This window comes from Cavia porcellus, unplaced genomic scaffold (assembly GCF_034190915.1).
Source record: "Cavia porcellus strain 051 isolate PalLab524CR breed Dunkin Hartley unplaced genomic scaffold, mCavPor4.1 scaffold_19, whole genome shotgun sequence".
NCBI classification, from domain to species: domain Eukaryota; kingdom Metazoa; phylum Chordata; class Mammalia; order Rodentia; family Caviidae; genus Cavia; species Cavia porcellus.
Window position 1 is genome coordinate 26,921,611 of NW_026947502.1, and position 25,170 is coordinate 26,946,780.

A 25,170-nucleotide genomic window follows, 5' to 3' on the forward strand; every position below is an offset into this window, starting at 1 on the left:
CCATCCCCACAAGGATGTTCAGATGCTGTGTTCTTACATGGCAGCGCGTAGAAGAGCACAAGGCACATAATAAGTGCTGTTTTAAGTTTCTTTGCTCCTCACGAGAAGCCTGTGACAGAAAGACACTGAGGCACGGAAACAATAGGGTCCTTGCTAGCCAGTCAGCTGCTGCCTTCCACTGAGCCTCCTCTCCATGCTCTATCTGCTGCACCACGTTAGGGCTCTGTGTCTGTGGGTGGGGTAACTCTGCTCTCCTTGGTTCCTGCAGTGGTTGGGCTCGATATTCAGGATGAAATGGGCAGGCACGAGGTAGGCCACATCGACAATTCCATGAAGATCCCGCTGAACAACGGTGTAGGCTGCCGCTTCGAGGGCCAATTCAGCATCAATAAGGTATGGAGACCCTGGCCATGCCTGCCTGCCTATCTGTCTGTCTGTCTCTCTCTCTTACTTTTTGAGACAGGGTTTCACTACTGTAGTCCAGGCTAATCTTAGCCTTGAACTTACCATGACCTGTCCTCAAACTTGAGGTGATCCTCCTTCCTCAGCCTCCTAAGTGCTGGGACTACAGGTGTGTACCACCATGCCCAGCCCATGCCCCTCTTATCTACTCCCCATTGCCCTGTCCCCTCTCTCCCTGGACACCTGTTGATGGAACTGAGTGTCCCCTCCTCCTGACCCCAACAGAGCCCCCAGCAAGCTGATGGTCAGTGTCCAGCACCTGGCAGTTCCTGCTGAGAATCAGGGTGGGGTTCGTACTCCCTGAGGTTTTAAGCCCCTGTTGCTGGTTCAGAAAGTGACCACTCTTTTCTCAGTGAGAGCGCCAATGGTGGTGAGAAGCCCTTAGTGCCTCTTCATCTTCTTAACTAAGCAATGCCCAGCAAGTCCCTTGACCCAGACTTTTACATATTTAAGGTGACTGTGTGATGGTGTTACTAATACAGTGAGACTACCTACTGCACAGTTTTGTGAGGATGAAATCAGCCAGTACACATTCATTCATGCAGAAAGCACCTGAGGACCTTTCATATTCAGGCTCAGAGGCTTTGCACTGAAATGATGGGCAGAGCCCAGGCTGGTAGCGCTCATGTTCCCCACCAGCAGCCTACAAATGGAAAGCTGTTACAGTGGATGCCAAGTGTGGGATGGGGAACAAAGCCAGGCAGAAGTGAGATGAGGTGGGCTTGTCAGCGCCAAAAGCCCATTCAGGTATCGCTGGACCAGGAGCAGTGGACAGCACCATTTAAAAGAGTGCTGATACCCAGAGAGGATAAGTGTCTTCCCCTGGGTCACACAGCTGTCTTAGTGTCCTGGAGTCACCCTCCCCGGCCCAGCCGGATGAGCCAATGGCTGCTCCTGGCTTCTGCTTGCTGTCTTGCAGCCTTTGCTTAGAACATCCCTCTCTAAACCCTGATATCTGAACCTGAGGTTGCAAACTCTCTGGTCACCTCTGGCTCACAGACAGGCTGCATCTGTCCTGGCTAGCACTTAATCACATCAGAGCTATCACTGAAAGATCACAAGTCTACTTTTCTGGCTTTTAAAAGTCAGAGGTTCAGACCATACCAGATCCTTGTTCCCACTAGTGATGGCAACCTGGCACAGGAGTCAGCTATTCCCTTCAGACAGGGCCTGTACCACCACTTCCCACCATCCCTGATAGGTGTGCAGAAGGCTGAGGCTTATTTTGCATGGGCTCAGGGCACACTGAGTGCTACTTCAGAAGGCCCAGAGCTCTCTTAGAGTGTTTGTTTGGTTTTTGGCTTTTTGAGACAGGAGCTTGCTATGTAGTCCAGGCCAGCCTTGAACTTACCCTGTAGCCCTGGCTGACCTCACAGTCACTGCAATCCTGCTGCCTTGGCCTCCTGAGTGCTGGGACCACAGATATGTGCCATGACTCCTGGCCTTTTTAGGTTTTGCCTGGAGTAGAAAAAAATGCCATTTCTGCTGCGTTTTATGGATTAAACTGAGTCACATCATAGGTTGGGTGGGGATAATCCAAGGGTAAGAGTTCTGGGAGGGGTGCCCAGGGCTTTTTCTGCAGCTCAGCCACCACACGTCATCCTTGTTGTGCCCCTGATTTGAATTTGAGAAGCTGTCTGAAGAGGTTAGGCAGGGAAGGAAATGTGACCAGATTGATGCTTCAGAGCCATGCTATCCAATAAACAGCCACTGGCCACGTAAGGAGATTGAAATTTAATTAAAAATCAAATTCAAATGTCCCTCAAGTTTCACTTGCCAGATTTCAAGTGCTCAGTAGTTGCACGTGGCTGTCCTGTGGCCACATTTTTCAGTCTCTTTTACAGTGACCAGTGTTCCAGGTCACCGCTGCCCCAAGCCCTGGAGCAACATGAAGCTCGCCCGCCCACCCTCCCTTGCTAGGAGGAGCCTTTGAGGAGCCACGGCTCCAGTAAGGAAGTTGACAGTGACAGCCTGCCATGCCGTGATGAGCAGGACAGTGGCTGTCCTCCTTATCTCACAGCATCAGGAGTGGACATGTCCCCTGGCCTCCTTATCCATCCATCAGGAAGTCAACCAGAGGCCAGATGTCAGGGTTCACGTGTTCGCAGCTGCCCGGGCAGACTGCGTGGCGACCTCGCTTAATCACCCAGCCCCCAGGAGGAGGGTGGAAGGGGCAGGGGGAGGTGGCCCGGCTCCAGCTATGTATTTTTAAAATCCATCAGAGACACTGACGTAGGTTCCTCAGTCAGAGGCGCTAAAAGTGTCATCGTTGCTTTCTTCAACCCAGCGTGTGCAGGCATGAGTCAGCCACTGGTGATGGATTCGGAGTGGAGCGGGAGCGGGCTCCTGACGCACAGCCCCGCGGGCATGGCTGCGGGTGGCAGGTGCTCGGGAGCCAGGCTGCTCGGCTCACGTAGCTCCTGGAGCAAGGCCCAGGCGCCAAACCTGACTCTGAACTGTGCCCGGGGCCATTCCACAGGAGTTCCTAGGCCATCACAAAAAAAAGAAAGGACTGCACACGTGTGCCGGGTGGCTGTGGGTTTCTTATTTCTGAGAGCAGTAGGCAACAGGGACTTGAGTGCGGGTTGCATCATGGGAAAGGTTTCTAATGAAAATGTATCCAGATATTCTGCGTGGCAGAGAAAATGGAAAAATTTATGTTTTGTTTTCTTGTGGTGCCAGGTGTGCCAGGGCCTCCTGTGTGGTAAGCTGGACTCTTTCACTAAACTGTACACCAGCCTTGAAGATGGAGGTTTAAAACCTTAAATGCAGTGAGCTTTCCTCATGCACTGCCTGTGGACACGCAAGGCACAGGGTCCACCCAAAGGGCCCTTCTCTGCTGACTAACGACAGGTGTGATCATCCCACCAGCCTGACCAAAGAGCTGCGCCTGCTCTGCGTGTGTCCCCTCCTTTATCTCCCAGCGGCGCTCTGTGACGTGCACAGCGGAGGCGCAGAGTGGCTACTGCCCTTGCCACGGCCTCCTCACCAGGAAGTGGGGCTGATTTTGAACTCCGAGGCCCCTGGGGCAGCCCATGTGTTCCCCGGAGGGAGATCTTGCCATGAGGTCCTTCAGGCCTCAGTGAGCAGTCCCTCCTCCTCTCCCGCCCACACCACACTGGACAGTGGCTCATTGATCCCAAGCCCATGGCCTGTTGGCCTGTGCCTCTCCACCAGCCCCCAGCTTTGCCCTGCTGGAGGTCAGGTTGCTGCAGTAGCCTGTGGCTTTGGAGTGGAAGCAGATTCGCCAAATCAGCAGACTTTGGTGTGGCTGCTCGCTAGGCTGTGAGCCAGTGCAGCTCATCTGACCCTGCTGAGCTGGGATAAGATAACCCCTGGGGTCTATATGTAGCACTTGGGGTCTTGATAAGCAGCCCCCTCTTGTGCTTCTTTGTTTTCCCCTGCTGCTGGCCCCCCAGTCCCTTTTCTATTCCAAACTCTTCTGGCTGTGACAACCCATCCCTGCCTGGGGCATGCAGTTCCCTCTACCCAGATGCCTTTCCCAGTCTTCCTGCATCACACAGACTGGTCTTCAGGGCACTCTTGGGAAGGGAGCCCTCCCCAATATACCTTGCACCCTAATAAAGGTGGGGGCTCTTCTCCTAGCCCCCATCATCTGCACAGCCCTTTGGGCCAGTGTGTGTCCCCCAGGGTCTCATTATGTGTTCTAAGTCTGCGTCACAGTGAGCCAAGGGCTTGGCCAGGCCAGACTGTCTGGGTCCTCTCCCCAGATCTGTACCTCCTGAAGGACTGGCTTCATGTAACCATGAGTCTAGGGCACTGAGATTAAGGGGCATCTGGGCATCAGTGGGAGGGAAGAGCATGTTCAAGGGTTCCAGTGCAGCTCATGGCCTGTGACCTTAACAAGGCTCTCCCTACTGTGAGCCTCAGTTTCCTATTCTGTTTCATGGACCACAGTCAGGTTCCAGAGTCAAAGGACTGAATGCGCCTCACTCATTCAGTAAATACTTGCTGAGCACCTGCTATGAGTCGGGGCCCAGGAAGTACAGCAGGGAACAATCCCTGCCGGCTGGGATCTTGCCTTCTGCGGGAGGAGAGAAAAGAGGACAAGGTACATAGGGCAGGCAGTGGGGCTGAGCAGTGTTCTTGCAGCTGTGTGTGGAGGGGTCCTGGTGCCCTTCAGACAGGTGGGCAGACGTGGAGGGCCCTGAGCATAAATTGAGGGAGGCGAGGGTGGGCCAGAGACAGGGGTGCCCAGCAGGTGTGGGGACACACTGGGCAGCACTGCCAGCATACTGAGGAGCCCAGGGTGAGCAGAGGTGACAACAGTAGCACAGGGGCCAGGTAGCATGGGCAGGTGCGTGGCTGGGCCGTGACACAAGAGAATATGGACTTGGACTCCGCAGTAGTCAGCTTTTCCAGGGCCACAGTGGGTGATGTGTAAAGAAGACAAGGTTTATTAGCTCAGTTTTGCATCAGGTGGCCCTGCTGATTGGGCCTCTGATGAGGACTTCATGGCAGATGGTATCACGATGGCAGGCATGGGAGGGGGGTCACACGGTGAGACAGGAAGTGGAGGAAGGGGGCTGGTCTTGCTTTTTAAACCCTCTTTTAAAAACACCATTAATGCCCTCTGAGGGCAGAGCCTTCCACTCACCTGAGAACCTCCCCCAGATCCCACTGCCTGTCACCTACCACTCTGAGGACAGGGCCTTCAATACCTGAACACTTAGAGGACAATCTGCACCCAAACTATAGGAGGCTGAAGAGCAGAATCATTAGAGTTTGGGGCGGAGGTGCAGCAAGGTCATACAAAGGGCTGAAAGCATTTTGTCCATCTCTGCTGAGGCAATGCCCAGAGCAGGGCTAGGGGGAAAGGCCCAGGAAGGAGTCCGCAGTTGTCGTCTGTCCAGAGAGCTTGGACCGGAGCAGCCAAAAAGCCTCAGAAAGGTCAGAAGGGTCAGATGCTGGGTATGATTTGAAGGTGCAGCCAACAGGGTTTCCTGCCATGGGGTCAGAGAGAGGGTTGCAGGACAGCACTGGGCTTTGGTCCGAGCGGCTAAGGGATGGGAGAGAGGAAGAAGACCGCTGGCAGAAACAGAGGTCAGGAGAGCACGCTGGCACGTGCTTATCAGCTTCCGCCTTTGTCCACTTGGCTCCCTGCCGACGTTCCGATGGATGTGATACAGCACTGGTCCGGCTGGGTGAGGGCTGCGAGACCTGAGGAAGAACGGAGGCTACCACAGTGTGTCCTTTGGGCACCCCTGTCTAGGCCAGCCGGCAGACCTGGGTATGTGGCGACTGTGCTGGGAAGTTCTTAGGAAGCACTGGTAGTCTCTAGGCTCAGAGTTGAGCCATGGCCCACATTCCATGCTGCATCTTGGCTGCCATGCAGTGGGTGCATCCTCGTACCACTCTGTCCCAGCACCCTTCTTGGTAGCTAGTACCGCCTTCACTGTACAGTTAGGGAACCCGGGCTCAGGGAGGTAGAGCGACTCCTTCAGAGGCCACAGTGATTCCAGCCAGCCTCCAAGCTCGGGTCTGTGTGACCTCTCAGCCCTCCCATGCCTGGCTCACACAGTCCCCACATTCCATCTCCTAAGGCTGTCAGCCAAGCTCCTGAAACCTGCATTTCTCCCCAGGTCCCTGGCAATTTCCACGTGTCCACACACAGTGCCACAGCCCAGCCACAGAACCCGGACATGACGCACGTCATCCACAAGCTCTCCTTCGGGGACACGCTACAGGTGAGCAGGGAGCACTCAGGGTGGTGTGAGCAGGAGTGAGTGTAGGGGGCTGTGCCCCTGGGTACGTCTGTCTTCCCTGGACGCAGGGCGACGCCTCTGGAGAAGTCTCTGTGGAATTTGTCTCCCTTGTTTCTCCCTTCGCACGTGGTTGTGGTTATCCACAGTGTGCCCAGTGTACGGGTGGCGGATGGCAGAACTGGGCTGCACTCCACTCAGTCACTGGTGTGAAGGAATTCTGATTTTTTTTTTTAAACACAAAACTTACTTTAGGGCCTACCCAGTATCCATTTGTCCCTTCAAGGAACATTGACCAGCCATGCATGGTGGCACACTCCTGTAATCCCAGCACTGTGGAAGGCTGAGACAGGAGGATTACAAGTTTGAGCTGCCTGAGAGCTTAGTGCTCAGCAAGAGCTTGTCTCATGTGAGAGAGAGAGAGAGAGAGAGAGAGACAGACAGACAGACAGACAGACAGACAGAGAAAGAGACCGAGAGAGAGAGAGAGAGCTGAGAATGTAGCTCAGTGGTAAAGTGCCCCAGATCAGGAAGAAAAAAATTTGTTTTAAGAATATTTATCAAACTTTAATCCAGTTATAGAAATGGAAGTGAGATAAAAACCACGATCCACAGCAATGGGAAGGAATATTCTAGCACTCTTCTCTACCACCATCCTTGTGGGCTGGAAACCAAGACTTCAGAGTCCAGCCCCTGCAAATGAAGTCTTCTTTTTGCTCTGCTCCTTGACTGTTGGAGGGGTGCCGTTCTGCTGAGTGCTCAGCAGACCACTGGGTCAGCATGGAGGGCTGGGTTGGAGCCTACTGCTCTGGGCCACCCCCTCCCTGGACCCTTCTCGGGGCCTTTCAGAAGTCTGGAGTACTCAGAATCAAATACCTGAGTTTTCTGTGTGGCTTCATGCACAGAGCTTCAGCAAATTTGAATTTCGGCATGGGCTCAAGCCCCGCCAGCTGCAGGATGCCTCTCCAACCCTGGGTTTGCTCTTCTATAAAAGGAGCACAATAATTACATCTTTAAGGCTATTAAATGAGAGGACATGAAGGTGCCAGACAGAGTGGCACAGTGCTCAGGATGGGAAGCAAGCTTTGATCTGGCCTGCTGTGAGCCCTGCCCACGCTGTCTACGGCTCCCCACTACCTCTCTGTGAGACAAATCTTGCTGGATTCTCCATACACATAAGTGAGATGCTTATGCTAGTAGCACCTAACCAATCCACCATAGCCAGGCCAGGCCTGGGGGTGGCAACTTCTGGGGACATCCCTCACTATGCCTCTCCATAGGTCCAGAATGTCCATGGAGCCTTCAATGCTCTGGGAGGAGCAGACAGACTCACCTCCAACCGTGAGTATCCCACAGGGACAGCCCTCTGCCATGGGGAAGTGGGAAGGGCAGAGGGTGGAGAGCTCACCAGGCACTTGGTGACAGCCAGGGCAGCTGTGCACCCCTCCTGCAGTGGCCTGTGAGGAAGGTGGACTCCTGTTCATCTTTATAGGGGTGGGAAGAAAAGCTGTCCCCTGGGAAGGGCATGACGGTCCTTGGCACATCAGCTGACCTCGGCTAGCGCTATGGTGTCATACTTACCACTGTCCTTACTGCCACTTCACTGTTCTGAGTGGAGAGGATCCCCTAAGATGCCCTGGGGGTGATGGCAGAGCCACCGTCCATGCGGAGAACAGCACTGTACAGTGGGTGGTCCAGCAGTCACCTCCTCCTGCCCCTCCCGCTTGAGCCCCTCCTACCAACGCTGGCTCCTCACAGTCCTCTCCCTTTAGAAAGAACGCCACAGAGCATAAGAATGTGTGCAGGTGAGAGCAGACCTACACCCGCGTGTGTGCCCATGCGCACGGTACCGACCCAGGCAGACACAACCCCCGCCGCACACACAAAGGTTTCTGCAGGACAGGGCACCTTGACTTTGCCTAGTCCTCACCTGAGCTCGATGTTTCTACCCGTGTGGCTTCTCTTGTTTTTTCCTAAAGCACATTTTCTCTCGCATGACCAGTAACGCAAACAAAAGAAAACATTGCCCATGATCTGTCCCTCAACAAACCAAACTTTTCATTTCTCCGTGTCCCTTGCAGTCCCCAACTGTGAACAGAAGTCATTTTTATTTTGGCAGGGTGTGGGTCACAGTCTTCTTTCTCGGTTTTGTACTTGTGTTTGTTACATAACCATCATCTTTGTCCTGTTGCCTGTAAGGAAGGCTGGTTTGCCGTACCTAGCCGCTCTGCCTGGCTTCTTTATATATATATATTTTTTTTGTCTTTTTCCTTTTTACCGGTACCAGGGATCGAACTCACGACCACCTGCTTGCAAGGCAGGTGCTTATGCCGCTGAGCTAAATCCCCAGCCCTCTGCCTGGCTTCTTGAAGGCATCCTTTCAGGATCAGAATGTCAGATGTCTCCAGTTTCTTGTCATCACAGAAGTGCCTCTGCTGTGCGTGCCATTTGCTCTGAGTTTTGTTTTGGTTTGGTTTTTTTTGGTTCATTTGTTCTAGTTTTTGAGACAAGGTCTCACTATGGAGTCCAGGCTGGCCTTGAACTTGCAGTGCTCATCCTCCCTCAGACTCCTAAGTGCTAGGATGACAGGCGCGCACCATCCCGCCTGGCATGTATGCTATTTGCTCCAAAAGTTGCTTGCTCACTCTCCATCTGGGTATGAGCCCACCCACGCTGCCTGCACGGTCCTTCCTTCCGGGGAAGTGTACCGCTTTGCTGTTATGCAGATGTCTGGTGACAGTGGCGGCCAGGAGTCTGCATGTAGCCTATAGGGCAGTCACTGTCCCTCTCAGGTAAGAGTAGCATGTTCCACCATGGCCATCTGCCTGCTCTTGCAGCTAGGACGACCCTTCAGCTGCCCGAGCTGCAAAAGAATGAGGCTGGGAAGGCCCCAGAGTGCGGGAGCCCATAGAGAATATGGCCACAGAAGACCTTGCCTGCTCTGGGCTAATGACGAAAGCATCTCAGCATGACGCAGAAGGAAAAATATATGAGATCAGGTGCAAAACAGCCAAGGGCAGGGCTGGCTGTCCTTTCCTCAGCTTCTGAGCTCACTTCTGCTGGAGCTTCGTCCTACAGGTGCCCTGCAGCTAGGTGTGAGCTCAGATGCCACCACTTCAGCCCTCCCTGACCACTCTATCTAGAGAAACCCCCTCTGAATAGCATGCCTGTTTTTCTTCCTGGCATGTACTACTCTTGGAAGTGATCCTGTTCTTTCAGTTTTCTGTTGTTCTTGGCTGTTAATCCAACTAGAACAGAAACTTCATGAACTCAGAGACTCTGCCTTACCCACTCCTCTGTCTGTCCCTAGAGCCTTGCGCAGTGCCCAGTGTTTAGCAGGTGATAAGCAGTCACACTGGAGGCCACCATGGAGGAGTAGGTACCAGATGGCAGGACAGTGTGGTAAGAATCATGGATTCCAGGGTCTCACTGTTTTCTAGCCCTGAAGCCTCAGAAAAGCCTCTTAACTATTCTGAGCCTCAGTTTCTGCATCTGTAAAGTGGGAAGAGTCCTTGCCACAAGGGTTAATGAAAAAGAATTTTCCACAGGAAAAGGATTAGTGCACAGACCTGCACACGGTGAGCACTTAGTGTTAGTCCTTCTCTTCAGGGCCAACAGCAACTTCCTTCCTGTCAACTTCTGTTCTGTATTATAGAACTGAATGATGTAACTGGTCCTGAATGGTGCAAATGAAATTAAAACAAGAGATTGTTTTGATGCACATGCATGCTGTGGGCTTACAAACGCAGTTGTAGGATAAGGGGTGCATCTCAGTGCAGATACCTGCCAAACATATGCAAGGCCCTGGCTTCAGACTCCAGCATGGAACAAGAAAATGCAGACTCAAACCCCATCTCATTGGTGAGGTTGAGACCAAAAGCTTGGCCATGTGTGGATAACTGCTGGAGCTGGGAAGTGGGTATATGGAAGTTTATTGTATCATTCCAAACCCTTTATGTTTGTACTGCTCCATACTAAGACATCGGGATGGAATGTGAAGGGGATGTGAGCCTGCCTGGACCACATTGGAAGCCAGCAGCCTCTAGGATGCGTCAGCTAATCAGGGATCCCTGTGGGTATGATCTAGTGCTGGGTCTCCAGCGGGCATCTGGCAGACTGCATCAAAGACCTTAAAAATGGTCATTGCTTTTGAGTCATCAGTTCTACTGGTCAGAGAGTAAGCTAAGGAAACAATCAGGAGCGTGTATGAAGATCCAGGAAAATAGTGCTCACCGGGTCATTGTTTACAACAGTTAAAATGAGGAACCACGTCAGTGCCACCCGAGGAGGTTGGCTGAGTACATCACGTGGACCCGCATCATGGAATGGGTGCAGCTGCTGGCAGTGATGTGGCAGGACCACGTTGGCAGTCAGGCCCCAGATGCCTAGCACAGACTGTGTGCCAGGCACTGGGCAGAGGATGTGGATGAAAGTGAAACAGACTCTAGGGAGCTTCCATCCTGCACCATGGATTTAAAAGGATGTTCATGGTGTCCAATCCGTAGGAAAAATCACAGTATGATCCTACTGCAGGAAAACATGACCATATGTATAAACATATGTCTGGCAGTTTATAGTAAGAATGTGAACCAATATTCTGGGGGTGTTGGATTTAAGGGTGCTATTTATCTTTGCCTTTTTGACTACCTGTGTTTTGCACAAATTCTAGCAAAAGTATTACAGGTGTGGTTTTGGTAAGGCAGCCACTCATGCATTCCTTCAAAGTTTTAACTCTGTGTGATGGGTACTATATGCTGAAGGTGGTCTTTGGACTCCCGTATAAATGCAGAGGCTAAACCCAATCCCAGACCCATTGAGTGTGACTTTATAGGGATGAATGAGGTACAGGGCCTGCCTTTTAACCACAAATAACCCTAGTGCTCTGACCTGTGAATCAAACCACGAGCCTTTTGTGTCTCCTGGGCTTCGCTTAGAGGCTGCAGCGCTATTCCCAGGTGTCAGAGGCATCAGTTCAGTTCCGGAAGCCCTGTCTCTTCCTTAGGAGATGCGGTAGAGACGGGAAGAGGTAGGGAGGGAGCACGTCAGGGCCAAGTATGTTCTTCCGTCTCCACCCTCTTAAGAATGAGTCCAAGAACAGCACTGACTCAATGACGAGACCAGGATTAGAACCCACAGGACTGAATTTCCAGGTTATGTTAGCTGTGTGCTCCCCAGCCCAGGGTCCTAAAAGGTAATAATCCATGGGTCCCTGAGCCTCTGCTGACACCCAGAAGGCCCCAGGAATCTATACCTGTCCCTGCTGAGCACCAGCGGCCGTGGGCCAGCTGCTCACAGCCCAGTGCTTGGTTCTGATTACCTCATCGTTATCAGTAGCTGATTCATCTGTTCTTTCATTCATGCTTTGTCCAGTCATCCTCCCATCCGTTCATTCATCCAGTAAGCATTTGCCACCGTCCCTGCCGTACCAGGCTCTGCACAGGGCTCTGGGGACAGTGGGGTGAGTCAGGCAGGCATGGTCCTGGCCCTCAGCAACACCCCCCCCCATCCTGGCTGGATGGGAGAGAGAGAGAGAGAGTTATACTGGAGTATTGCAGAGGAGGGGGAAGCAGACCCCCATCTATCATTCACCAACACGGGGAAGAAACCAGTCAGTTCTTCAGAGATGTGTTTTTTGCGGTTGGTGCATTCTTTCTTCTTGAAGCAGAAACACAGTTTGTTTTTTAAAGTGCAGCAATTCAAAGCAATAGCTACAGTAAAATGAGAACTTTCTCAAATCCTGCCCTTCTCTGTAGAGACCAGAGCTGTGCAGAGTTCCCTGGAGTTTGTTCTAGATGCTTCTGGAACTCCTACACTGGAGAGAGCTGCCGGGGTCAGTAACCTGCTGCCTCAGGCACTGTCGTCTCCCCGCCTACCCCGCTCTAACAGCTGCCTGACTGATGCACATTTGGGTTGTTGCCAGTTTTAGTAGTATGGACGGTGGAGGAGAGGGCCGTCTGGTGGTGGACTGAGGAAAGAGCCCCTTGCCGAGCCAGGAAGGTTGGGGATGAGAACGGGGCGGTGCTCTCCCCTGCTCATCCTGCTGTGTCCTCTCCGCAGCCCTCGCCTCCCACGACTACATCCTGAAGATCGTGCCCACGGTGTATGAGGACAAGAGCGGCAAGCAGCGCTACTCCTACCAGTACACGGTGGCCAACAAGGTGCGGGGGCCGGCCGCCTAGCGGGGTGCAACTGTGCCCTCTGCTGGTGCCAAGCGGTAGTGACAGGCGGCTACACCTCGTCATTTTTGCTGCTGCCTTTCTGGCCTCTCTCCTGGTAGCCGCTGGCAGGTTGTCTCGCCTGCCAGCGAGAAAGACTCTGTCCTTGCCCTGTGGCAGTCTTAGCGTCCAGGAGAGAGAATCTAACCAGGATGTAAGGGTTTGTTGTGACAGGGCAGGGAGAGGCTTTCCCCCGAGGTCTCAGGGTTGCAAATGCCTCAAAGGTCCTGCATCAGTCTGGTCCTTCAGGCTCACACCTTGGTTAACAAGCATGTGACAGATGCTCCAACTCTTGGGACACAGACAGTTTATCCAAAATCAGGAAGCTGATGAATCAGTCCAGCGTAGCTGTGGATTAATAGACGATGAACATCAGGGGCATCCCAGCACCTCAACACTCAAACTCATGGAGTCATACAGACAGGCCTTGGAGGGAAACAGAGGGAGCTCAGACATAGTCATGGGGATTTTCAAGCAGAAATGGCCTCGGGCCTCTGGGGAGATGACCCTGCTGGTGGCGCACAAATGCTTGAAGCCTACAGGCTGAAACACCTCCCCAGACCCAGTGGGCGGGCTTTTCCCTGTCAGCTCCAGTGCTTGCCTTTGTCTTCTGTCCCAGGGCTCCCCGAGCCGACTGTTTAGCTCAGTTAACTAGAATAAAGGAGCAGGAGCTGCATTTATGGAGTACTTCCTATAGGCTAGACATGCTAAACTCTCTGCCTCCATCATCCTCAGTCCCTCTGACAGCTCGGATCCTGGGCGTGTTATCTTCATTTTATAGATTTGTTCAGCAAGACACTGAGGTGGTCATAGACCTAGAAGGTGGCCAAGTGGGGTTGAGAACTCTGGGGCTCCAGAGCCTTGTCTGTTACATCACCCAATCCATCTGACAAGGCGCTGTGGAATCTGCCCACCTGGAAGCTACTCTCTGTTATGACTTAGGGCCCCCCTGCTGTGACCCATCCTGGATTAATCTTGTAATATATCTCTTCAAAGGCAGTCCTATTTCTTTATTCACTGTTTCATGGGGAGGGCACCTGTCTTAGTCCATTTTCTGTTGCTATAGCATAATACCTGAGCCTAAGTGGTTGATAAAGAATAGAAGTTTCTGTGGCTCACGGTCATGGAGGCTGGATGACTGTCAGGCTGTTATGTTGCATCATAGCGTCAGTCAAGACAGAGCAAGTGTGCCAGCCTGAGTCTCTCAGACACTGATGCCATCTTGACGGTCCCACCTTCGTGATCTCATCCAACCCCAGTTACCTTCCAAAGGCCCCGTATCCAAATGCTGCTATCATTTGACTTTAGGGGCTGCATTCAGACTGCAGCAGCTCCTTGTCACCCTCCAGTGCTGACAGCAGTCGGCTGCCAGGACACTGATGTGGTCTGGCTAGAAAGAACATGAGCTCTGGACCAGTTCAGGCCCCAGCTCAGTCACTGCCAGCTACGTGACCCAAGACACCACATCAGCACTTCAGTTTACTCATTTTTAAAACTGCCACTGGTTCCCCCTTCATAAGATTGCTGTCAAATGAGGCAGTGGTTTCAGAAATGCTCAGCCTGCAAAGACAGTTTGGGTAAATGATACCCACTGCTGCTGCTGTTCCCTGCTCCCCACCCATGACCAGCCAATCACTCTGCCCATCGGCTTGTCCTGAAGAAAGCTGATCTTTCTCTGCTCCAGATCTTTGCCCAAGGACAGAACAGGCTGCTTGGCTTGGCTTCACTGTGCCTTTGGCCCTAGCTTCTGCTATGAGCGAGGCTGGTGTCCAGTGAGGAGGTCAGGGCCCCAGAGCTGCTCAAGCCCAGCATTGGAGCTGGGAGTGCCCCGCCCTGGTGTCAGTCCCCATTTATGGTGGACAGCTGAGAACAGATGCTGGAGCTTAGTTCTGTGGTAGCGCACTTGCCCAGCTTGCGCAAGGCCCTCGGCCCACCCCTGGCACCACAAAAAATTTTTTTCGTTAATTTTAAAACGAGAACGTAGGCCAGAGATGTTCTGTACCCTAAAGTACCCAAATCAGAGGGATTCTGTGGGTCTTCCCCCAACCCTCTTTGTAGAGGGGATGGGGAAGCTAAAGCTCCAAGCACTGTGTGCCTTCTGAGACAGCCTGTTGCAGGGCTGGGCCTGCCTTCTAGTCCTCTGTGTTGTCCCTCTTCCTTGGTGCTAGCTTGCTCGCAGGTGGCCTGTGTACTGTTCACACACACACACACGCGTGCGCGCATGTACTCCTGTGTGCAGTTCAGAATGTCCCCTCCATAAGCCTTCCAGATTCCCCTGGGGGGAACTGGCCACTGGTTCTCAGCTCATGTCCCTCTGAGCACATGCATAAAGTCAGACTGTGACCTTTCTGGGGATGGGGCTCCTCATCTTGGGGACCTCAGCAGCCAGCACAGCAGAGGCATTTAGCAGACCAGTGCCAAGCAAATAACTGAACTGAGCATGGCCCAGGGGCAACGTGCTTTTACTCAAAACTGAGCCCAAAATTACACTTTTCCTTCCACGCCTCTGCTTTCACATTCGTATTTTGATTCCAGTGCTGCCTCTGGGTCACTCAGTGCATTTCCCAGTGGCAGAAGGGGTGATGATGCCTCCCAGGTGTTACCCGCCCACGTGCTGAGGGCAGGGAAAGGGATGCTGGGAGGGGGCCTGGCTCCCTGGGGCAGAGGGAGAAAGCCCTCCGAGGCTGCTCTGTGACCCCTCAGACCTGCCCTGTACCTCTGATTCTCACAGCCTCCGCCCTTCTTCTACCCCAGGAATACGTCGCCTACAGTCACACGGGCCGCATCATCCCTGCCATCTGGTTCCGCTATGACCTCAGCCCCATCACGGTGAAGTACACAGAGAGAAGGCAGCCGCTGTACAGGTTCATCACCACGGTGAGTGGCCGGGGAGCGCACGCCAGCTGTGGCTCCAGCTGGACAGGAGGCTTTGACCCAGGGAAGCTGAGGAGCGTTATGCGAAACACACTGGTGTCAGTGGCATGTCGCCTGGAGAATATTTCCCAGGGGCTAAGTCCTTCAATTCCTAAAACAAATCTCCATATGGCTCCATGACAGGCTGATGATTTTCTCCCTTTTCTTTTTTTAATTTTTATGGAAATTTTTTTAGAGTATTCATGCCTTATTTCCAGCCATCAGGTGAAACTTTTTTTCTTTTCTCTTGATGACCTGTTTACTTTTACTTTCTTCTTTCCTCTGCGATTATCTTGTTCTTATCCAGTTTCCTCCAGGGCAGCTTCAAGCTGTTGTCAGTTTCATCTTATCCTGATTTTTTTTTCTATCATGTATATAAGTTTCCTGGCCTCCAGTTCAAAGTGTCCTTGGGGACAGAACAGTTCACAGTGTCCTGCTTCAGCCAAGAGGCTCAGGAAATGTTGGGCAACTAGAGTCAACTAAGGTAGACAAGATGGGTGACGGTTCCTATCTCACAGACTTGGAATCTGAGGCCTAAATTTATTTATTTATTCATTTATTTTTGGTCAGAGTCAGGACCTTACGCCTGCCTGGCAGGTGCTTGTGCCACTGAGCTATATCCTTGGCCCTGGGAGGCCTAAATTTAAATATGCCCTTAAGCATCTATATTTCTTCAAACCTTTTTTATTTTATTTATTTATTTATTTATATTTATTTTTTTTTTTTTTTTGAAAGATAGGCTTTGCTGTGTTTCCCAGGCAGGCTGTGAACTCCTGAACTCAGGTGATCCTCCTGCCTCAGCCTCCTGAGGAGCTGAGATTACAAGTGCCTTCCAGTACACCTGGCTTCATACGTTTAGTAATGGTTCAAGATCAGGAATCTTCTGGGTTTTTCATTTTCTGCTGTGACTAGGTCTGCTTTAGTCAAAACTACAGAACAACAGCGCTGAAACTGGCTGGAGAGGCATTAGGCATGACTGAATCCATGTCAGGAGGAGGCCTCTCTCAATCTTGATTTGCCTTCTTCTGTCCTGGCTTCATTTGCAAACAGAATTTACCAAAAGGAATCACCTCTTCCTCAGTACTGCCTCTCAATTCCAAAAAGAGTTATGCTCTCATGGACCCAGCTCGGGTTCCAGTGTCGTACCTGTGGTTGGAGAATGGAGTCCTCTGGGTGGCCAGGCCTAGGTCCTGTGCCTGTCCAGATCCAAGGACAAAGACTGTAAGGGATGGGGCTCCCGAAGAGAAAAGCTGGGGGCAGTTACTAAGAGAGGGAGAAGAAGATGGAAAGGGAGCATGGGAGGCAAAACGGTCAGGTCTTCATCTTCTAACCAATGATGTGGGTCCTGGAGTATGAGGAGAGAGGGTCGGAGGAAGGTACAGAGGTACCCACCATGACATGTCTAATGAAGACCTTGCAGCCTCCATCCATGGGGGATGGAGCCCTATCAGGTCAAGGGGAGAACAGGGGAAAGAAGGAAAGAAACCCTTCCTCCCTCACCTAGGCACCAAACCCGTTGTGGCTCATTCTCTTTCCCTTCCCACTTGGCCAGCAGCCTGTCTGTTCTCTCTGCCCTGTCTCCACCACTCAAGTGTGGGCCAAAGAAGCGCCAGGCTTCTCTATTGCAGGGAACCCGTGAGATCTTTAGCCCTGATGGTGTTTCTGAAAGGCCCAGACCACCATTTTGGTTGCCACAGCAACCATGAGGTCAGGCTGCTGAGTGAGCCACCAGGCTGTCCCTGGCAGATGGCGTCATTGTGTGCTTCAAAGGCCCTTGTCACGGGGTAGCAGATGTGGGGATGACGCATGCACTCAGACACACACGGGCACGTGCAGTGCTGAGCTCCCCAGGAGCCTGCATGGCGGGTGGGGTTGGGGTGGAAGTGCGCACACCTGCTGCGACATCCCCTTCTGTCTTTCAGAGTCAAACACTTGTGTGCAAAGCCTCCCAGCTCCAAATGGGAACCTCTGCAAATAGCCCCTCGGAGAGCTGCTGATGAAGAGGGGCTTAGGCCAGGGTGTTGTCATTGGCGGCTGCGGGGCTGGGGTGGCAGCTGTGGGTGGGCGGAATGAGGGAGGAGAGTGGCGACCCAGCCTTCCAGCGCTCTTCTATGTATCAAGTGCCTGGCTTTCCAGGCCGCCCCCTGCCTCCTGTGTTCTCCTCATCTGCTAAGGACTTGCTAATCCTGGGCCCAAGCAGTCTTTGCTCCTAAAAGTCGTCCCCTGGGTTGCTTAAAGCTCTTCTCTTGGGCCTTCAGGGCTCCTTGCTGAGACCTATGCTTTGTGCTCTACCCGGAAATTCCACCACCAAAAGAAAACACAGAGTGTACACAATGACACACAAGTGTCCCCTCCTACACATGCACATGTGTCCCCTTCCCCACCACTTGTTCAGACTCCTTTTTTGAGATTCCCTCAAGTGGGTTGTGGTGACAGATTGGATGGCTGTCAGATCTCTTTCCTGGCTTGGCTCATTTTATTTTGGAGGTAAGACCCAGACGTCATACAGAGCCAAATCGGGCTGCGATGGCTGTGACCATTGTGGCCCCACCAAAAAGTACCGGATGCCGACACCTTGCTCCCAATTCAAAGCCTAGGGTTCTTGAAGAGTTTGAGTGGAGTGGTAGTCAGGACCCTTGGAAAGGGGGTGCATTGCACTAGCAAGTCCTCCCCATCCAAGTTCCTCTCCACAGCCCTCCCCGTCCCGTCCTCACATATCAGAGTCCCCCGACCTTCAGATCACACCACAGAGTTATGAGCTCCGGTTATGACCTGCAGATCTGATTAACCTCTGCCTCCAACTCCCAGCACAGGGACTGGACAGTGCACAGGTGTCACAAATGTACAATGCAGGGCTGCATAAGGAAGCAGTCTTGGGCTACCCTCAATAAAAAGGGTTGGAGGTTTAGCTCAGTGGCATAAGCATCTGCCTGGCAAGTGTGAGGTCGTGAGTTCAATTCCTGATACCAAAAATTTTTTTAAAAATTAAAAAAAGATGGGTGTGTAGCTCAATGGTAGAGTACTAGAGTACCTAGCATGGTGCAGGCCCTGGGTTCAATCCCCAGCACTCAGAAACAAAACGAAAAACAAAATGAGGACTCTTAGACTTCATGAGCTAAACCCAGACTGTAGGGGAACTATTACAAAGAATTAACAACTGGGACCTCACCTTATTAAAAAGCTTTTTGCACAACAAAAGAAATCACCAACAGAGTGAAAAGAGAACCCATAGAGTGGGAAAAAAATTATAGCCAGTTGTCCCTCAGACAAAGGACTTCTGTCTAGGACATATAAAGAATTGAGGGGCTGGGGATTTAGCTCAGCGGCATAAGCACCTGCCTTGCAAGCAGGCGGTCATGAGTTCAATCCCCAGAACCGAATTAAAAAAAAAAAGAAGAAAAAAAATCAGACACCCTGCCCCCAAATTCAAAGACCCAATCCAAAAATGGGCAGCTGAGATGAACACACACTTCTCAGATGAAAAAATTAATGCATGAAAAACTGTTCAACATGATTTGTCATTTGAGAGATGCAAATTAAAACAACACTGAGATTCCATCTCACCCCAGAAACAATGGCTATCATTAAGAAATCAAGCAATAACAAATGCTGGCGGGGCTGTAGGGTAAAAGAAACTTCTTCACTGTTGGTAGGAGTATAGACTGGTGCAACTACCGTGGAAATCAGTGGAGATTTCTCAGAAAACTAGAATTGGAGGTCCCATTCAACCCAGCTATGTGCCATCTAGATATCTTCCCAGAAGAATTAAAAACATTATACCACAGTGAAATATGTGCATCCATGTTTATAAGCAGCACAGTCTATAATAGCTAAATTCTGGAAACAACCCAGATGCCTATCAACTGAGGAATGGATAAAAGAGATGTGGCTTTTAAATGTACTACTCAGCCATAAAGAAGGATAAACTGGAGACCTTTCTAGGTAAATGAGTATAACTCGAGACTGTACTCATAAGTGAAATAAATCAGATGTGCACGTGTAAAGATTGTACTGTCTCACTGGTGTGAGAAACTGAAAGAGTACATAAGGTCCAAAATGTACAGTAGATACTGTGAATTGGGAAGAAACTGTTCAAAAGAAAAGACAAACTGTGATGGGGAAAGGGAAAAGGAAGGAAGGGAAAAAGGAAAAACAAAGTATTTACATGCGAGAGTTAAGATAGCTATACAGCTAGTTTCTCTTAATTCACTAAAAAGAAAGATTTGTGCTAATACTATTTAGACAAGCTATGCCTATGTCTTGTACTCTGAAGACAACAATATGCAATGTATTAACTTTTGTAACTCTCCTAATCTGTTTTGAAATTGTTTTATTTTTATTTTCTCTTTAAAATACATTTAAAAAAAAAAAAAAGATGAGAACTCTAAAGGTTAGTGTAGCAACAGAGGCCCCAAAAGTTATGGTGCCTTGGTGTGGGACACCAGGATCATTGATAGAGTAACTTTTAACCCAGGACAGAACTACTATAATAGGAAACAGAGCTGTTTGTGACCATATATGCTAGGATGGCAGGCACAAACATAGATACCATATGACCATGGCCATCTAACCTTGGCCAGCTGACACCTGTAATCCCAGCATTTAGGAGGCTGAGACAGGAGAATCACTGCAAGTTCAAGGCCAGCCTGGGCTACAAAAGTGAGTTCAAGTCCAACCTGAACTACATAGCAGAACCCTGTCTCAAAAAGACAAAAAAAAAAAAAAAAAAAAAACCCAGAGGACAGGCTGGATGAACACTGTGATAGAGTCCATGCTCACCATGTGTGGCCCTAGCCTGGGGTCAGTCCCCAGCACAAGAACAAATTCCAGGAAGGTTTTACTCTCTAAGGCCGTGTGAGCTGAGAAAAGGCCTCCTGCCACTGGAGCAGGATGGAGGAGACAGACCTCGAGGCCCCCTACAGACAGGGTCCTCTCCCTCTCCTTCTGTCTCTTCCCTGGCCTGTGAGCTCCAGGGAAGCTCAGTGTCCGTCATCCCTGACTGCCGGCCCTGCACAGCTTAGGCAGCTGACACACAGGCGCTCAGCAGCGAGCAGGCGTGGGAGAGAGGGGTACGCACCCCGTCCTCCTGTCTGTGGCAGTTTCCATTACCTGAGAAACAGAACAGAGCTGAAACGGGAAGCTTGCTGAGTCAGGTCTGCAAATGTGCAAAACTCCTCATTCAGAACCTTCTTGGGCATCTGAGCTAAACTAACTCTTCGAGAAGGTTGTGTACTGGGGACGCATTGATCCAGGTGGGTCTGAACACAGAGCTGAGTTCCTGAACTTGTGGTTCTCAGGCAGAGAATGACTAAAAGATAAAGTGAGATCTGTTTACCAAGGGCTTTTTCTGTTTTGTTTTTTGGGATTTTTTTGTACTGAGCAATGAACCTAGGAGATTCTACCACTCAGCTACCTCCCCAGCTCATTTTATTTTATTTTAAGAAAAGGTCTTGGGGCCAGGGATTTAGCTCAGGGGCATTAAGCACCTGCCTGGTTGGTGCTAGGTTATGAGTGTGATTCCCCAGTACCAAAAAAAAAAAAAAAAAAGAAAGAAAGAAACAAAGAAAGAAAAAGAAAGTCTTGCTAAGTGACCTAGGCTGACCTTGAATTTACAATCCTCCTGCCTCCATCTCCCAAGTAGGTAGGATTATAAGCATGTACCACCACATCCTGCTCTACGGTGTGTTTTGAAAGATGCACAGCTTCTTACTTCATAGGCTTTGCAGGTGGGGATTCTTTATTGCAGGATATTTGATATGTAGGCCTCTTTCTAACAAATTGAGAAAATGATGATACGTAGAAGCTAGGTGCTGGAGAGAGGCAGGAGGTTGGGAGTAAGGAAAGGTGGTCTAAGAGAAAAAGCAGACCCTCTGAGGCCTCCACGCCTGAATTCTAGAGGCCTGTGCGCCATTGGTAGCTGTGTGACCTGATGAAGTCTTTCCCTCTCTGAGTCTGTCTCCTCACTTGTGAAACAGAGGTCACCCAGCAGTCAAAAGGATTGAGTGAGAAGGTGAAAAAAAGTGCCACCCCACGTCCCGCACATAGTAGGTGCTCAACCAAGTTAGAGGTACATTTGAAGTTATGAAGATGGTGGAGAGGGGCCCCACTGTCCCCTAGGCCCTGGGCCAAGACAGGAGGGCGAGGGGTCTGGCAGGCGTGACATAGCTGGGCGGGGACCACCACACCCGCTCCTCTGCTTCCCTCAAGGTCCCAGGGCTCAGTCACCAGCTTCCCTCCACAACAGCCCCCACCCCGCCGCCACGACTTGGGTGTTCTCATCCATGGCTCCAGTCTGTCTGGCTCCGCTGGCGGCATCTGATGGGGCTACGATTCATTATTTATTTCCTCCGGGGAGGCCTTTTCCACAAGCTCTGAGAGCTGCGTTTACTGTTCGGGGAAAGTAGACTAGCAGTTCCTGGACATTTAGGGTCCTGCAGGCAGCTGGACATCAGCTGCCCACTGTCCTCACGATGGGCCCCATTTCATAGATGAGAGAAACTGAGGCTCAGAAGCATTAAGCAGGACGAGGGCCTGGGCCTTGGAGCTGGGACTGCGCTCTCAAGAGTGTTCCCTCCCGCACTGCAGGAGGCACCCCACAGTCCGTGACTTGGGTGGGCTGGGGGGGCAGTGAATTGCAAAGGTGTTTGTGCTGTGGAAAAGCACAGGAATTTAGCTGTCCAGCTGGTGTGGTTAGAACACATCCTTTCACGCTGCGTGGACCTCAGGGCAGTGATTAAATACTAACGGAAACGCTCAGCTTTCAAAAGTAGGCTGGGTGTGCAGCTCAGGGCTTGGCGCCTGCTTATTATGCACAAGGCCCTAGCTTCCACACCCAACACTGCCAAAAAAGAAAAGAAAAACCCAGAAAACAAGCTGACTTCATCCTGGCCACAGCAGAGGGTTGAGAAGCTGGTGGAAGCTCAGAAGGCCGTTGCTGGGGAAGAACAGAGGAGTGTTATTGTTGCTTTTTGGGGAGCATCTAATGTGTTCTCTCAGACTGGCTGGGGCCTGACGAGAGCGTTGTTCTTGCTTTTATCTCTGGGGCTGTGGCTGCTGACCAGAATAGGGCTGCAGGTGCCAGCTGAGGTAGCTGCGTGGCTCGGCAGCTGTGCTCCTGCCTTTGGGTCTGGTGGCGAGTGACAACAGCGTGGCAGTGGCAGGCACCCAGGGAACAGGTGTTCACATGTGCGTGCATCCACAGACACTGTCACCATAGTCCTATAGGGCGAGGAGGCCCAGGCGCCAGGGCCGTCCAGGCACACACATGACAGGGATCCAAATCAAGCTCTGCCAGGGTGAAGCTGGGGCCCCAAATGGAGCCTCCAGGCCCAGCATCTGAGATCACATGGTGCAAGGATGCTGCCTGCCACCCCCACTGGACATCAGCTCCATCACCCGGGACAGGAGTCACCGCTGGCCTGCCCTGGCCAGGGGACTCTGCTCCCGCCCTAAGGCTCTCCTTTCTGTACTCACGCATTCACCTACCCAGCCACCCGTCCATCCTCCCTCCTGTCCCTTTGCTTCCTCTGCACACCCTACTGTAATGACTTATTTCTGCTCCTCTCTCCCTGGGCCATTCCGAAAGTGAGAGGGTAAGCTGTAAGCCTGGCTTGCACAGAGATGCAGGCAGACCCCCGACTGGTCAAAGAGCGGGGTAATCTCTAGCCTGAGGGGCTTTGCCCTGGAGCAAGGCTCTCCTCACTGACCCTCCCTGGCGCTGGCTTGAGGACAGGCCCTGTCCGAGGCTCCTGGGCTGCCGTCTGCCTTTAGAGGAGCCTCGGGGTGCTTGGACATAGGGAGCTGCGGAGAATCTCACTGCCCTCTCCCTCCATGAACTGACATGTCCCCTGCCGGGAAGAGAATGGAAATTGAGACCCGAAGTCCTCTGTGGGAAATAAGCAATAATTTACTCATTTTTCTCATTAAAGTGAGTTTTGGGTTTTGAAAACCTGAGATTTTAGCAACAGGGTTGGAGCCTTCAGTCAACTGAAAGAAGAGAGTAGGCACCACACATGCTGGTGCCTGCCTGTAATCCCAGCAGTCTGGGAGGCTGATGCAGGAGCAACACAAGTTCAAACTCAGCCTGGGCAACTTAGTGACTTAGCCAGCTGCTGTGTTAACGTAAAACATTAACATTAAAATAGGTCTGGAGATGTTACTCAGTGCCAAGGCCCTGTGTATGGTCTCCAGTACCACAAAAATAATAAAATTTAAAAGATGAGATTAGGTATCATTTACTGAACATCTATAGGCACTGGGCACTCCAGAAGTATTTTCTGCAGGATAACAATTAGCAAGGCAGGAGTGGTTTTTCCATGTTATAGATGAAGACACTCAAGCCTCCAAAGGCTCTCTGATGGCCAGAGTTTGTAAATAAATGATAGCCACGACTCAGCCCCCAAAGGCTGACTCTCCTGGCTGTCACAGCAGGGAGGGCTGCAGTGGACTCTGCAGACTTCATCCCCTACCCATTCTGGTCACTGACAGCAAGGAGGTGCAGCCTTCTCTGCCATGCACCCCCAGAGAGAGAGTGCCCCGATTCTCCTGGCCCTTCTGTGTGCCTGAGGAGCTATAGACTTGAAACTCAACTCAGGGTCTGCTTTCTGTCCTTTTTTGGTACTGAAGATTGAACCCAGGGCTTTCACACTAAGTTAATCCCCAGCACGTTTTTTATTTTGAGACAGGGTCTCACTAAGTCAGTAAGTTGCCCAGGTTGAGACACTAAGTTGCTCAAACTTGGAATCCTCCTGCCTCAGCTTTCTAGCTGTCCAGTTCCATTCCTTCCTGTTCCCCTTGGGCCTTGTCCTCAGGTCAGGGAGACACAGAGTGGCCACATACCCCTTTGCCAGCAACGTCCCTGCCTCGTCTTCACTCTGTCATGGCATCCTTCCAGTATAGCCTGGGCTTCTCATCATACCCGGTCTGTCCACATCACCCACGTGGAAGTGTGGCCAGGCTGCCATCCTGCCACCCCCACGCGCAGCTCAGCTCCAAGGCAAGCACAACCCTGGTGCAGCCTTGGAGCTACAGTCCCCACTTCAGACATGACAATGGTGGCCTTTTCAGGATGAGGGACAGTCATAGCCCCTGTGTGCATCAGGGAGACCAGGGAGACGGTGCTGCTTTCTGTAATTTCTGTTAGCCATGGTCATCCGGTCTCAATTTTTTTTTAAGTATTGGGGATTTTTCACAAGGCCTTGTGCCTGCTAGACAAGTGCCCTACCATTGAGCTGTACTCAGCCCCCAGCTTGAAAATGTTACAAGGAAGATTTCAGAAATAAATAGTTGATGAATTCTCAGATAATTTTTATCTAGAGAATATTGCTGTCATTGTTCCACTTCAGTATGAGTTGTCATTAGCCTCTTACTGTGCCTGTTTTATACACTGAGCTTTTTCACAGTGTTGTACATAGGGGAAAAAGTATCTACATGGTTGGGCACCACCTATGAATTTACCTGCTGCAGGTCTTAGAACACACCCCACTGAGGGGGGGAGCTTTGACCATGAAAGCCAGGGGTCCATGCCAGCAGGGGCAAATTGATGGATTTCCCTCAGTTGTAGGGTCCTCCCTGGAATGTGCCAGGAGTCTCACCATCCACAGCTTCTCAGGCCACTGGAACCCAGGCAACTTCAGCACACACACAGCTCACTGCGAGGTCCCCCTCAGCCTCAAGGCTGCAGTAACTCACAACCTGCTTAGCAGCTTCCATGCTCCCTGGGCCTCAGTTTCCCCACAGGCTGCACTGTGTCACATATCCTAGTGTGTGTGTTTTCTCCCTCCACTCAGGCCAGCCCGGTGAAAGAAGGCTTCAGACCGGGTGCCAGGTGTATGTGAGTCACAGAATCCCGGGTTCCA

At 51.5% G+C, this 25,170-nt stretch overlaps 1 protein-coding gene across 2 annotated transcripts in view; it reads left to right on the forward strand.

Moving 5' to 3' along the window:
* Positions 1-25,170, forward strand: part of Ergic1 (endoplasmic reticulum-golgi intermediate compartment 1) — a 91,686-nt gene that overhangs the window by 61,823 nt on the left and 4,693 nt on the right. For both annotated transcript variants that reach the window (XM_003473342.5, XM_063230793.1), the window contains 5 exons: positions 269-393; positions 6,066-6,170; positions 7,466-7,526; positions 12,243-12,343; positions 15,155-15,277. In XM_003473342.5, coding sequence (XP_003473390.3) covers positions 269-393; positions 6,066-6,170; positions 7,466-7,526; positions 12,243-12,343; positions 15,155-15,277 — 515 coding nt within the window. The remainder of the gene's footprint in view (positions 1-268; positions 394-6,065; positions 6,171-7,465; positions 7,527-12,242; positions 12,344-15,154; positions 15,278-25,170) is intronic.